At 42.6% G+C, this 15,444-nt stretch overlaps 1 protein-coding gene across 6 annotated transcripts in view; it reads left to right on the top strand.

Annotated features, from left to right (window-relative positions):
- The window catches only part of SERHL2 (serine hydrolase like 2), a 50,544-nt gene extending 35,626 nt beyond the window's left edge, over positions 1 to 14,918 (top strand). For 5 of the 6 annotated variants that reach the window (XM_072126997.1, XM_072127000.1, XM_072127002.1 and 2 more), the window contains 3 exons: positions 2,984 to 3,072; positions 13,507 to 13,600; positions 14,621 to 14,918. In XM_072126997.1, coding sequence (XP_071983098.1) covers positions 2,984 to 3,072; positions 13,507 to 13,600; positions 14,621 to 14,740 — 303 coding nt within the window. In that variant the 3' untranslated portion in view covers positions 14,741 to 14,918. Of the gene's footprint in view, positions 1 to 2,983; positions 3,073 to 3,129; positions 3,207 to 13,506; positions 13,601 to 14,620 lie in introns of all 6 variants that reach the window. The other variant, XM_072126998.1, reaches the window with a different exon arrangement.
- Positions 14,919 to 15,444: the final 526 nt, after the last annotated feature.

The following is a 15,444-nucleotide window of genomic DNA, read 5'->3' as shown; positions in this document are numbered from 1 at the left end:
ATAACATCTTACTGAAGAAATGTTTATATATGACAGATTCATGAAACTAAATGTGGATGCCCAGACGAGAATACCCCTTTAAAGGCTATTGGTACGTGTACAAGCCTGGGAGACAAGGCTACTCCATCCCCCAGTATCCTTGTCATGCTACTCAGGACTGGATTGTAGGAAGAAAGGGGGCCACCAGCATTTTCCGACAGTCTCTTTAGTGATGTGCAGCAGTGGTTCCACCACACCCTACATGTACCTGCATCCATGCTGTGACAGTGACTCACTGGCTCTATCAGTGAGAGTGTGCCCACCCAGCCTGCCCATACTCAATCACATATTGCATACAGCATGCTTTTAAGGAGCGGCGCTGCATGCTGAGTGACACCTGATTCCCCCTTTCTTTGTACTTAACACTGGTGGCTGAACTGGTTGCCAGTCAAGTCTTATCCGATCAGTGTTATATTTACTTCTTCATAAATCACTCGTCCCGATATGTGAGAGGAGGAGAGAGAGCTCTAAGGGAAGCAGGGGCGTTTGGGACTGGGTGGTGACTAAGACAAGTAGACAATTTGGAATATAAAAGAACTGTTAATTTTTATTTTTTTTAATTAATTGCTCCTTGGAGGTAGAACAACCTTGCTTTATTTTTGTTACCTATATTCAGTGGTTTCTTTGTTATACCCCTCAGAGTAGCTCCTTCCCCCATCTGTGCTGACAAGCCAACAAATGGTTTGTGATCTGGCTCTTTATGGTGAACAACCTTAAAGCCAGAAGAATCATTCCCATCGCTAAAGCTATGGAGCCTGTCCTATAAACAACTCTGCAGACTCATAGAATGGGAGGGGCTCCTGATCCCTATTCACAGAAGAGGTCATGTGACAGTGCTCTTTTTGTGTGTGTAGCAGAGCTCAGTGTGTTCAGTGCTGTGAATACAGATATCTCCTACACTGAATAGCAAGTTACATTATCTCATCTGTTCCCTATCAGTTCCTCCATTCCAGTCTGTGGTTCTACAGAACTTTCTCTATCTCTCTCTTCACCTTATGCTGAACCCCTTCCCCCACTTAGTACTCGTCACTTTCAGATCTATTCAGAGAAGCTTTTGGAGGCGTAACAACAGCTGTAGCAGCTGCTATTGGGCCTGCACCGCAGAGGGGCCCAAAATTTATTAAGGCCACTCTCCTGGGCCCATCCAACCTCCACTTGCGCACCTCATCTTCGGGCTGCTGCTAGCCTGGTCTCCGGTGCACCTCATCTTCGAGACACCGCCACCCCTCATCATCAATTTCACATGCTGTTGTGCTAATGGAATAGAAACAGGTAGAAATAATTACCAATTAGCATGACACACACAATAAAGGATTGGCTCTGCAGATGGGGACCACAGGCCACTACTCAGTAACTATGCTTTCTGGCTAATGTTTTGGTCAATTTTGAATGTTGGTGGTGCTTTTACCCTTGTGGTAGCATGAGACTGACTTTACAACCCACACAAGTGGCTCAGGTAATGCATCTAATCCAGGATAGTGCATCATTGCGAGCTGTGGCCAGAAGGTTTGCTGTGTTTGTCAGCGTAGTGTCCAGAGGCTGGAGGCGCTAACAGGATACAGGCCAGTACATCAGAAGACGTGGAGGGGGCGATAGCAGAGGAACAACCAAGCAGCAGGACGTTACCTCCACCTTTGTGTAAGGAGGAACAGGAGGAGCACTGCCAGAGCCCTGCAAAATGACCTCCAGTGGGCCTCAAATGTGCATGTCTGTGCAGAAGCGTTCAGAAACCGACTCTATGAGGATGGCCACGGGTGAGGGTTGTGCTCACAGCCCAACACCGTGCAGGACTCTTGACATTTGCCAGAGAACACCAGGATTGGTAATTCTCCTCTCGCGCCTTGTGCTCTGCACAGATGAAAGCAGGTTCACGCTGAGCACATGTGACAGACTCTGGAGACTCCAGGGAGAGCGATCTGCTACCTGCAACATCGTTCAGCATGACCGATTCGTCAATGGGTTTTTTAGTGTGGGGTGGCATTTATCTGGAGGGCTCCACTTGCTCGCCAGAGGTATTGAGATGAGATCCTCAGACCTCTTGTGATACCATATGCTGGTGTGGTTGGCCATGGATTCCTCCTAATGCAGGACAATGCTAGACCTCATGTGGCTGGAGTGTCAGCAGTTCCTGCAAGATGAAGGCATTGAAGCTATGGACTGACCCACTCGTTACCCAGACCTGAATCCGATTGAGCACATCTAGGACATCATGTCTCGCTCCATCAACCAACATCACGTTGTACCATAAACTGTCCAGGAGTTGGCAGATGCTTTAGTCCAGGTCTGGAAGGAGATCCCTCAGGAGACCATCTGCAACCTAATCAGGAGCATGCCGGGTGTTGTAGGGAGGTCATACAGGCACTTTGAGGCCACACATACAATACTGAGCCTTATTTTGACTTGTTTTAAGGACAACATCAAAGTTGGATCTGCTTGTATTGTGTTTTTTCCTTTTTTATTTTGTGTTTGATTCCAAATCTAGGTCTCCATTGGTTAATACATTTGATTTTTTTTGTGATTTTGTTGTCACATTCAACTTTGTACATAACAAAGTATTCAATGAGAATTTTTCATATATTCAGTTCTAGGATGTGTTATTTGAGTGTTCCCTTTATTTTTTCAGCAGTGTATTTATATGTGCTACATGTACTTTATAATTAAATAAAATGTATAATTTAAGCTAATTAAATAAGCTTTATTTATCTTACCAGGAAATGACAAATATAGTTTAGGGATGAGGGTGCAAGTAGGAATCTACCATCAGATCTTCCTGACGGTAGGTTTCCTTTAAATCTAAAACAGTGGATTTTTTTTCTATAAATAGAAGCATAAAGGAAGGTCTATTTAAGTCTATGGGGAATGGTATACCTTCTGTTCATCTTCTGATTTTCATTTCTTTCTTGCTCTAAAAAAACTGCAGTTGTGAACTGGGCTCTTTTTTTAGGGACTTAGGAAGAAAACTGTGGAAAGTCATATTTCCAGAAGCTTATTGATCTACTGGCAGAATGGATGCTGTTCCAGTCTTAAGAGCAGGTGAAATTCTTCTCATATTACTAAGTTCTAACTTGCTTGAATATTTTTGTCCTATAGAATAATTCAGCGCCTCTATCGCTTGAGCAGTGTTTGCAAATCATGAAGTCGATGCAGTCTAATGTCCATGTAATACTGTAAGTATTCATTTGTGTTTTCAGAAATTTTCAACTTCGTCCTATGCACATGTTATATATATTTTTGTTGCCCAGCAGAAGTTTACTTTATAAACCACTTCCAGTATGTTCACAACTTCTAGAGCATGTTTCTTTGATGGTGCAGAATGGTGGCATTATCCAGAAAATTAACTTTGAATTGAACAGTAAAATGGTTGTATACAATAAGGGAGACTGAGAATTTAGCACCGAATTTATCATATGCCTGCATCAGAACACCCCTCCTGCTGTGATTGCAAGCACCAGACTTTCTGTGAGCTTGTTATCATGTCCATGGATTTAAGGGGGTCAATTATTGCACAGTAGGCGTTCTGTTCCCTGGAGAGCTTGACTTCAGCGCTAAACTCTCCACCACCGTGACTTTATGTAAGCGGTTTACATCTCACTTCAATGTAGAATTTCAGGATGGGGCCACCACACTGGTCCATGAAAGAAACATGATCTGGAAGGTTTAGATCAGGGGTCCCCAAACTTTTTACATAGGAGGCCATTCACTGTCTCCCTCAGACCGTTGGAGGGCCGGACTAAAGTTTAAAAATAAATATCAGTACATGTGACCGCATCCATAATACACTGGCACCCCCCTCAATTAATTATTTAATATACTGCACCCCCTTAAGAACTATTTTAAATATTGGCCCAATTAATGAATTAATTGGGACAATTAATTATTAAATATACTGGGACCCCTCTCCATTAATTATTGAATTATTTCCTATGCTGCCCCTCAAAATTATTTCCTATGCTGCCCCTCATAATTAATTATTTCCGATACAGCCCCTCATAATTAATTATTTCCGATACAGCCCCTCATAATTAATTATTTCCTATACAGCCCCTCATAATTAATTATTTCCTAAGCTGCCCCTCATAATTAATTATTTCCTATGCTGCCCCTCATAATTAATTATTTCCTATGCTGCCCCTCATAATTAATTATTTCCTATACAGCCCCTCATAATTAATTATTTCCTATGCTGCCCCTCATAATTAATTATTTCCTATGCTGCCCCTCATAATTAATTATTTCCTATGCTGCCCCTCATAATTAATTATTTCCTATGCTGCCCCTCATAATTAATTATTTCCTATGCTGCCCCTCATAATTAATTATTTCCTGTACTGCCCCTCACCATTAATTATTTCCTATACTGCCCCTCATAACTAACTATTGGCCCCCCGGCCACCACAATATTTTTACTGCCTTTTTTAATAAAAAAAATAAAAACCCTGTACTCACCTAAGTCTCCCGCGTCTTCTAATTTATTGTCACGTCCGGGCAGGAAAGGGTGCGCGGCCGCATGATGACGTCATCGCGCGGCCGCGCATCTAAGTTCAAAGAGCGATGTGCGCCGGGGTTGTATTCCGGCCACATCGCTCCAGTAATAGTGCTCAAGCGGCCGTTTCTGGCCACATCGAGCACTATACAGTGACGGGCAGGAGCTTCCTGTCCGGACAGACGGAGGATCCTGCCCACCTGTCGAAGGCCGCGGGGCCCGGCGCTGGCGCAGCTAGCGTCGGGGGCCGAATCGAAACGGGCCGCATGTGGCCTGTGGGCCGTAGTTTGGGGAATCTTGGTTTAGATGCTTTACAACATACTGGTAATGGTTTACTAGGTCAATTTCTGCTGCCCTGTTCCATTTAAAGGGAACCTGTCATCAGGGTCTTCATTTTTTACTAAAGACAGGTTGTAGAAGGCCATCACAAATATGCCATTCTGCCTTTTCTACGCATTTGCAGTACAATATTATTGTGTGTTATAACTTACCCTGCACTCTAAATCTGTCATAAGGGTTGGCTTTGGTTCAGATGCATTTTAACCCTTTAAGGACGCAGCCATTTTGTAGTTTAAGGCTCAATCCCATTTTTTGGATTCTGACTTGCGTCGTTTTATATGGTTATAACTTTTGAACACTGTTACTTATCAAAGCGATTCTGAGACTGTTTTTTCTTCACATGTTGTACTTCATTTTAGTGGTAAATTTTGGCTGATAGGTTTTGCGTTTATTTACAAAAAAAAAAGAAATAAAATTATGAATTTTTTAAAAAATTTGCCATTTTTGAAATTCGAAATCATCGCGTTTTCAGGCAAATAGATTTACCACCTAAATAACTTGCTGAATAACATTTACCATATGTCTACTGTACATTTTCATCATTTTTGAAATGTCTGGATAATTAATTTTTATCATATTTAGCATTAAACCACCCCCTATAGAACCAACCCATTTTCATATCTGCCCCCCACCCCAAACTATCAGAAACAGCTTTTAGGAAGATTGTTAACTCCTTGAGATCTTCATAGTAATTGAATCAAAATGGAGGTAAGATTTAGAATGGTCAAATTTTGTCGGTTAAACGTTCATTTAGCCCTAAAATTTACACATTTCCAAAAGATAAAAAGAGAAAACCCACCATACAATTTGTTATGAAATTTCTCCCGAGTACAGAGACCCCACATGTGGCCGTGACTAATTTTATGGGTGCACAGCAAGGCACAGAAGGGAAGGAAGGACCTGCAGCTGCCAGGATTTTAGTTTCCTCATTTGCCCCTTTTGTGGGCTATAAAATTTTCGTTTTTTCATTATTGGGGCCATGTGATGGCATTTTTTTTTTTGCGGGACGAGATGCTTTTTTTCCAGTGTTACCATTTTGGGGTTGGATTTCCCTATTGTTGAAAATTTAGATTTTTTGCTTTTTTTCTTGTTCACCATATAGCCTAATAATCATGTTATCTTTATTCTATGGGTCGATACAATTACGAGGATACCAGACTTGAATATTTTTTCTTATGTTTTACTAAATTTGCCAAATAAAACCCTAATGTGGGGGAAAATCTATCATTTTTGCATCGCCGTCATCCAAGTGGCATAACATTTTTACTTTTTTGGCTACGGAGCTGGTTGATGTTTGATGTTTATATGTTTTGGGGCTTATGGGCATTTTTTTATTGAATAACATTTTTTTTTTACTTTTTTACTTGTTCTACCATGAGACATGAAAAAGCAATCATCTGATTGCTTGTTCATGATAATATCTGCAATACTGATGTATTGCAGGGTATTAGCAATGTCAGCCTTTGCACATGCATAGGCTGACACTTTGCCTTTAAGATGACGTCAGCAACCCCTAATCCCTAAATGGTTCTTTTCCATGGCTGCAATGTTAAAAAATCAGTTTGTAAACTTACTGCATTGCACTGCCTCCTTGTTCCTGATTGACCGGTCTCACTGCTAAAAAACATGCTGCTTGTAGGAAAATATGCAATTAAGTTTTCCAGGATAGGGAAAGGAAAACCTCACCTCATTTGCTGTCTTGTAAGGAGCTTGTGAGGTCCCTCAACACCAGGCATGACTTTCAGTAATCCTAATGACATGATGCAGGATTAAAACACAACCAGAGTATCTATTCCAGAAGGAACAGATTCTCAATGGTGGACAGCCTTACAAGGTAGCAATAGAGACGTGCTTTTCCTTTTCCCATCCAATAAAACTTATTTGCATATTTTCCCAGAATCCCACAGTGGGGACGTCAATGGCTATAAATCTCCACATAGGATTTGTAAAAACGTGTCTCTCTGGTGATATAAATGAGGGAGCTACGATCAAAGGCACAAGTCCAACCTTCAAAACAATCCAAAAATAAATATATAAAGATCTTCTACCTCCAAAAAGACAGGGATTCCAGATTTTTTTATACGGTAAGTACATATATACACTCACCGGCCACTTTATTAGGTATACCATCTGAAGGCTACTTTCAGCAGGATAATGCACCATGTCATAAAGCTGGAATCATCTCAGACTGGTTTCTTGAACATGACAATGAGTTCACTGTACTCAAATGGCCTCCACAGTCACCAGATCTCAATCCAATAGAGCATCTTTGGGATGTGGTGGAACGGGAGATTCGCATCATGGATGTGCAGCCCACAAATCTGCGGCAACTGTGTGATGCCATCATGTCAATATGGACCAAAATCTCTGAGGAATGCTTCCAGCACCTTGTTGAATCTATGCCACGAAGAATTGAGGCAGTTCTGAAGGCAAAAGGGGGTCCAACCCGTTACTAGCATGGTGTACCTAATAAAGTGGCCGGTGAGTGTATATTCTTTATCCCTTGAACAACTTGTTGATCCTTGTTTATACCATCTCCAAAAGAAATGCTGCGTTACTTCAGATCAAATTTTCTCAATGTGTTCTTCTCTCACAAAGGATATACTGAGGGAGACAGATCTCAATAGTGCAACACAGGGATATGTGTAATAGTAAAATATTTATTATACTCACAAAACAAGTGTTAAAAAGCGCTTCATATAAAATCACAAAAATCCAGCATACATTGTTGCCCGACCCTGGGTTTCCCCGTGTCATCCAGCCCCTTTAAGTGCCCCAGGTTGCCCAGGACTCGGAAATACTATAGCCGGTGGGCCACTGCAAGTGCCCGCTTAGTATACACCCTGATGCTCTCCGTTTTTGGGCCGAGTTCACAACAGGCCCCATCACCTGCTCTCCTGGTGGATCGGGACACCCATTGCTGCACCCTGGAATGTCTGCTAGGAGTTTGGAGCCCCGGGGAGGTTTTCTTCTGTGGCCCAATTAGTCCCGGCAGGTGGTGACCGCACACCCTCGGCCTGACCGGAAGCCAAACACCATTTGCTGGCTTCAAGAAGTTTTTCCGGCCCCATAGCAGCCCTGAGCAACTTTTTGTACCCTTCTAGGAGTGCCCTGCATCCTGGATTTGCAGTCAGCAGGCCTCTACTCGACTGGCTCCACACATGGCCTACTAGGCCTCAGAAGCCTTAATTGAGGAGTCTACCCAGGCCTTGTGCTCCCTAGCACTGATAAGGTGCCTGGTATGCCCCTCTCTCTGCAAGCAGGATCATCTGCAGCTGTTGGATTCTCTGTTTAACTGCAGTCTTTTGGAGATGGATGCTCACCATCTTCTCAAGCCAGGGGTCCCCATGAGCCCTTCAGGTGCCAAATTCCCCGGACTCCAACTTTGCTGTCCTACTGCTATCTGCTCAACCCCACTGCCCTGAAACCCTATAATTTGCATGCCCTCCCATACCTGTGCTGTAACTGCTGAAATTGTCCTGGGATGTTATTTTACTAATCTGCATAGACTCCTCCGGAGGCTATCCCCCCCTCCACCCTTACATACATGCTGAAGTTTCCCTTGGCTCAATGTCCGCTATCTATTCGATGGCGCGCAGTTGTAAAGTGGTTGAAGCTACAGAAAAGCTGGAACATTTTAAGAGACCTCAATCTGCTTCTCATCCTCTTATGACCCTGCATCTACCTTCCTACACAGAAGTGTCTCTTTTAACGTGCTTGAAGCTTCCATCGATCCTGGTGGCTGCTATATAATATTGCATGCACTCCTTCATGGCACCCATTGAAACTAGCAAGATTTCTATGCTCCCATGGTGTTTGTGGGCTGGCGGTGGATACCCAACTTTTTTAGGACTGGGGTCCAGGGTCAAACTGGGGGCCTAGGGCCCACCAGTGATATAGATTTTGGGGGCCCATCTACTGTGACATGGAAATATTACCTGTATGTTTTTAGGCCACGTTTACATAAAGCGCTTTCATTGCGTCTGAAAGGCACAACAAAAGAAACAGGCAGAACGCATTCCAAATCACATCAGTATTAATGATAGTAAAACACGGATGTATTTTGAGGTGCATTTTTACCCATATGTTTGCAATGTGTTTTAAAACACAATGCAAATACATAATCTGAATGCAGCCTAAGACCTTGTGCACAAGATCCGATTGAATTGTGTTTTAAAATTCATTTTAGGCGCATGTGGAGAATCTCCTCTTGGGACACAAATCTGTTTAGATTTGAAAAAGATGGCGGAATCACGATTAAACCATCAGATACGGGAATATTGTTGTGATGGATACGCTAAAATATGCCCAAAGGTGTGGGGACCGGTTAGGAGATAGTACAGGCTATGAAGTTCTGAGGTCCAACCGAACATCAGACTACTTATTGGAATTCCAGAGAATTCTTGGAGAGGCCAGGTCACATAAATTGATTAGTGATGACGAATTTGAGTTTATGACCCCATCCACTCCGATAATGCTGACTTTCTATTGCCTCCCGAAGGTACATAAGGGTGTCACACCCCTTAAAGGAAGAGTGATAGTGTCAGGGTTAAATTGATCCGTCAAAACGTTGGCATACATATTGATACAATACTACCATTTGTCCACTCATTGCCATCTTAACTGACGGACACATTAAGGGGTTAACAATTCAGCAAAATCCCCTATTGGTAAGCATTGATGTGGAGGCACTCTACTCCTCCATTCCCCATGAAAGGGGGTTGGAGGCAGTGGAGTTCTTCCTTTCAACCAGAGATTCACAGTACCAAGCACATAGTGGGTTGGTCCAGGATCTCCTACTTTGACCAGAAATGTTTTTTTGTTTGATGGCCAAATCTACCACCAGCTCAGGGGCACAGCCATGGGGAGCCCTGGCACTCCCTCATATGTTAATTTGCTCCTGGGCTGGACTATATGTGTAGATCTCCAAAAATGTATATGTTTAGACTGTCATCTACTGTCAGCATTTTTAATGTGTGACTCTTCAAATGCCTGATCTTCTTCCAATTTTCTACGTAATACTGGTGTTCTTATGTTATTGGTTCTCTATGTGCCTTTATATTGCTTTGTTAATGTCAGAGATACTATAATACTATGCAGATATTCTTATGTCAAGGGTTCTCTAAATGTTCATACATTGCGTCGATAGAGTTTGAGAGGAGACTGGACCCCATTTTCATATGGTCTCTGTATTTGAAACTCAAATTTTACTGCAACCAGAAGCCGACTGCCTATATGCTTACTTGTGGCTGTTCAAAGTGGTAAACATGCCCATAATGGGATGGGATTTTCAGCGACCCGATGGAGACGCGTCTATCAAATCCTCCCCACCGAACTCGCTCATGCGCACTACTGATGGATCACACTCCCCGGCTGTGTACATTGTAGTCCACCGCACTAGCTTGCGGTGCACTGCGATCTGACCAATAGAAGCAACAGAATTGGTGGGTGCGCCCAATCTGACATGTGAGAGGGTGGAGTTGAGGCGGAAGTATTCTCTAGCTGGCGCAAACCAAATGGCCAGCCTGCATAACTTTGATCTCCTAGTCCACCATCAGGACTGGAAACGAGCAGTCTTTTTATCAGGGTGCTAGCTTACAGCAAGCCCTATGTGACACGCATGCCACTGGATGACTGGCTCTAGCTAAGCCACTCTTATGGACGGCCGGTACCAGCACTAAGACACTTCAATGCCTCTGAGTAGACAAAATGCGTCCGGGAATTTGAAGTGCACAGAGGGTATACTTCAACTAACAGGGACAGCTGTGGACTGCCCTTGTAAGGGCGGGAGTTATAAGGGACCCCATAAGGACAATAGTTTAATCTGGCATTCCCTACCCCCAGCCTGGGAGCAAACATGTCTGAATTACGGTAAGAGTGTTTTGACCATAATGAGCTAAGACATAAATCGGACTCTATTGCTCGTTGTAACACCTCCAGAGTGTATACTTCTGCAAGGTAATTTATTTGATATTTATTGGTGATGAAGTTATGTTTTAGCACAGTCTTCACTCAAATATACAGATTTGTGGCTTTTCGACAAATCTGTTTAGACCTAAATGCTCAGGTTTGTTAAGTAGTAACTTTTTTGCAATCTAAACATGTTTGCATTCCAGGAGGAGATTCTCCAGATTCACCTAAAATGTAATTCAATCTTGTGAACATGGATGTAAGTTCCAGCATTAGGTTGGGCCTATTAAAAGCAATCAGTGCCTCTGCCAGCTCCTATTGTGGCCCCTCTCATTTCCTCCTCATATTGTGCCCCTCATTTGCTCCTCATATTGTGCCCCTCTCATCTCCTCCTCATATTGTGGCCCCTTCTCATATCCCCCCCATATTGTGGGTCCCCTCTCATACCCCTCATATTGTGGCTGCCCTCTCCTATACCCCCATATTGTACTCCCACTTTTCCTCTTTTTCTTGTTTAAAATGAATTAAAATAAACACCACACTCACCTGTCCCCGTTTCCCAGCAGCTCTCCTCTTTTCATCTTCCGATGTGGCTGTGGTGCTGGCAGATCATGACATCATTACTCTGCGCCTGCTGGTATCACAGCCTTAGCAGGGGAACGATGATAATGCAGAGAGCTAATTGTTCCCTGCCTGCACCATCCAGTTATTCAGCTCTTTTTCCTCTATTGAAGTCCCATCAGTGGCAGGGAGTGGAGACCTCTCAGTCATGACCTCATGACCCACGGTGCTTTCACTGGCATAGCGGTGAGCCAGTCCGGCCCTGTTTCGGGACCTTCACTGTGGATGGTTCAAGTGGTTATCACAGAGTTTGGACTTCACTTGGGCCTTGGGATCAACCGGTCCAAATCACACACTCTCTTTGTATTGACCTATCAGTCCCTACCTTTGAGGTCGGCTCCCAGTCCGTTCAAGTGACTTCGGAGATATTATCTTGGCATGTCACACACTGTGCTCAACTTGCTGAATGTGTTCCCCTTGTTGGCTCTGGTACCTAAGCTCCACATTTCCATCTCTGCCCATGTGAATTTTGTCAAGATGATCCTTTTACCCCAAATCCTGCATGTCCTGCTTCAGTCTCCCGTGTCATGGCTGCATGGTCTCTTTTAGTTGGAGGGGGCAATAGGGCAAGGGTGGCCACCCATCTGTTGTTTCATTCCTGAAGGGGGTGGGACTCCGCTCCCAATTTCTAAGTGTCTCACTTCCCCGGGATGTTTCATTTTGAGAAGTTGTGTACTATGGCACTCTTAATTGGCCCGCACTCTGGCCTTTTCGCTTTACCTGAACACGTTCTTGGAACAGTAACATTAGAGGGGCATTCCCACTTTTGTGCCAACTGGCTTTGACAGGCTTACTCCCCCAGGGAATAACTCAGCCCTTCCTGAACTTGCCTTAAGAGTAATAGGGCTAGCTGGGGATCCAGAGGGGTGCACTATATGGGAAACTTCTGCAAGGACATTGTCCTTAGTTTGTTTCAGCAGTTGAAAGAGACTTATGACCTACCTAACTCCTTCCACCTTTTGTACCTTCATCTCCTAGCATGTACATTAACATGCATGTAATATTTAGAAAACACCTGTTCTGGGGTTGGGTCAGTGAGCTTGGCCCACTGACAGATGAGGAGTGGGACATCAATCTCTCCACGCCTTAAATGGTTTATCCCAAATCAGGAGACAGAATATTGCAGACCTATGTACTCTTCCAGGTGTATCTAATGCCTGCCAGAGTTAGTTAATTCTGTCCTTGCTTCCTAGATTTGTGCCCCAAGTGCTCTGCTACCCCAGACGCAGGTCCACTCATGTGGTTAAGGGGTTCTGGGTACAGGACCACAAATTCCTGTTCAACAGGATGGGTGTAAAAGTTTCTGAGTATATGTCTACTCCTGGTGGACCCGGAGCTGTTCCATTCTACCACAGATTGCTCTTTCCTGATTGAAACCCTAGTAAAACTTTAACCAGATTCTGGATGGCTCTTCTCACCTTACATTACAGTCAATGCTGCTCTTCCCCTCAACAAGTGGATATTTGTCCACAGGAAAATAAATTTAGTTCTAGCTGGGACAAATGGCTTGAATCACCATTTACTGATGCCCCGCATATTCCTACATAGTCACATAATTGAGCTTATATTTTAGTCTTTGCCATCTCTAGTGTATGCAATTGTGGGAGCTGAATCCAAGGCAGTGGTGGGATGCAGGTGCGTGGTTGTGTATTCTGTTTGATTTTGTTCTATTTTATTCTGTTTCTTGTTATACCTGTGTTGTATTGCTATATAGTCTGACTTGTATAGTCTGGCTCAAATTGAGAACTTCTATAGTTTCCAACGACCCATGTATGCTCAGACTTGTATTCCCTTTCTAATGGGTCCTACGAGACCAACCTAAATGTGATTTGTTCACTGTGCGAATTGTCTCTCCAAGTTCCCTTTAATAAAGTCTATTGTTGATTTAAGAATACCTAGTTGACACAGCCAAAAAAATGTAAAAAGGGATTTATTTTGGGTATCGTTAGCCTCTGATTTTGTTTTACCCTCCTGTGGCATGTTGGCAAACAGGCTGTGTATGACTATATTTTGAAACCTCTAATCTTCTGATCCTGACAATGTTGAAATTGAGTTATACAGATTGGACAGACCAGACATTATACATTCACAAATCTTTTTTTTTTTTTTTACAGGGCAAATGAGGGAATAGCCGCCGATCTAATGAGAGGAGTTTACACTGATGTAGGCCAGACCCTTTTAAGTGGATTTAAAGAAAATCTGAAGGGGGTGAGTCTATGTATTGAGATTTTTTATGGATGGTATTGTTGCACAATTCTATTTTGCATTAACTTGTACCTGATCAACTATTGACTTTAGTTGTCAGCAGGCACAGGCCCCAAGTCTAGAGCAACGTCTTTAGAGTTTGCAGTTTTCTCCTGCTCCCACGTCGATAATAGGAGCAGGACCAGGTATTCGGCTGTCAGATACAGCCGGACACCCATGGGAAAAGGTAGAAGTGGTTTATTACTGCTTCCACCTTCTCCTCTCCTCATTGCATCACGATGAAGATAGCACAATGTAGTGAAGGCAGAAGCCAGCACTGCCGCCGGCTCTATAGTGATTGTCGGGTCTGAAAGGGTTTGTCAGAGTTGCTGGGTCTAATTGGACTCTGCCCCAGACTTTTTATCCCACAGGGGGTCTATTTGCCACTATAACTGGGGCCCCTATAGATGGCCCAGTTACAGACTGGAAAAAAAATTGTGACAATGTCCCGTTGGGGTCTTTTATCACAGTACTAATAAATATTTACAAATAAACATCAATATTTACAAGGAAAAAAAAACCTCTTATACTTTACATCGCCATAGTCACCCTGTTTGCCTGAGACAATACAAATTGTATATCAAAACAACAGTCACAAACTAGGGAATTAATTTTGAGTCATTTTGAGTTAATATGAACATTATATTAACTATATAATATATTACAAAAGAAAACTTTTTATCTTTGGGGATTGTTGAAACCTAAAAAAAAATAATAATACATTTTTTATTTTGTAACTATGCTGGATGTATATATATATATATATATATATATATATATATATATATATATATATATATATATATATATATATATATTTGTTTAACTTTTTTATACAATACATGTTTTATATAACTAGAAAAAAATCAAAAGTAAGTGACAATTACTTTTTTTTATCCAGGCACCTTTTGAAATGGGTGCTGTGCAAAAAGTACATTTAGGTCTTACTTTTATTAAAATTGTGTTATTTGTTTGTCTTTTCAGCGCTTTCAGTCGACTGTTGTAGATGGAAATCATTTTGTACATTTGAATGAACCAGAAAAGATTGCCAAAATCATTGTTAATCAGCTGCATGAGCGTCCTTACACTCACTCCCATTTATAACATTGGTACTTGATGGAGAGATCTTGCACCTACTGCTGAAGTTAATTGTCTATCCTCAAGCAACTCCAACAAGATGTATATGTATTTTTTTATCATAAAGGAGAACCATTCCAAAACAGCCACTGATCAATAATGTTGATATGTTTGACATAGTAATAAAACAGTATTTATATTTGAACCTTGACGCTCATTATTCTGCTGCAGTAATTTCAAGAGCAAAAGCCCTAATGAATTATTAATTATGGCTGAAGAAGATGAAGGCAAGGGTGAATGTAAAAAAAACATTGTTTATTCCTATGGCAAAACTAATGGACCCATACTCATTAGATGTCACCTGAAGTTCCATTTATCTCACAGCCTTTGTACTGCTTAGGGCTGCTTAGGGCTGTTCCACACTTGCAACGCATGCTGCCCAGATCGCACAGCCTGAATGCTGCAAACCGGGAGTGAACTGACATGCTGAGTTCAGTCCTGGTTTGCAGCGTTCAGGCCGTGCGATCCGGGCAGCATGCGTTGTGAGTGTGATGCGAGTTAATCCTATCACACTCGCTAGTATGGAACGGGCCTTATGTTCCTAACTCTTCCAGAGGCAGTGAAAGTTTCAGTTACTATACCCTGCCCTTCTCAAGGTGGCATAACCGGATGGCTCAATGCACTCATTCACTGATGCAGACAGGCAGAATCGGCACTGGCAGAAACGTCCA

The sequence above is a fragment of the Engystomops pustulosus genome, chromosome 10 (assembly GCF_040894005.1).
Source record: "Engystomops pustulosus chromosome 10, aEngPut4.maternal, whole genome shotgun sequence".
Lineage (NCBI taxonomy): Eukaryota > Metazoa > Chordata > Amphibia > Anura > Leptodactylidae > Engystomops > Engystomops pustulosus.
Note: the sequence above shows the minus strand (reverse complement) of the source record. Positions and strands in the feature narration are given on the sequence as shown.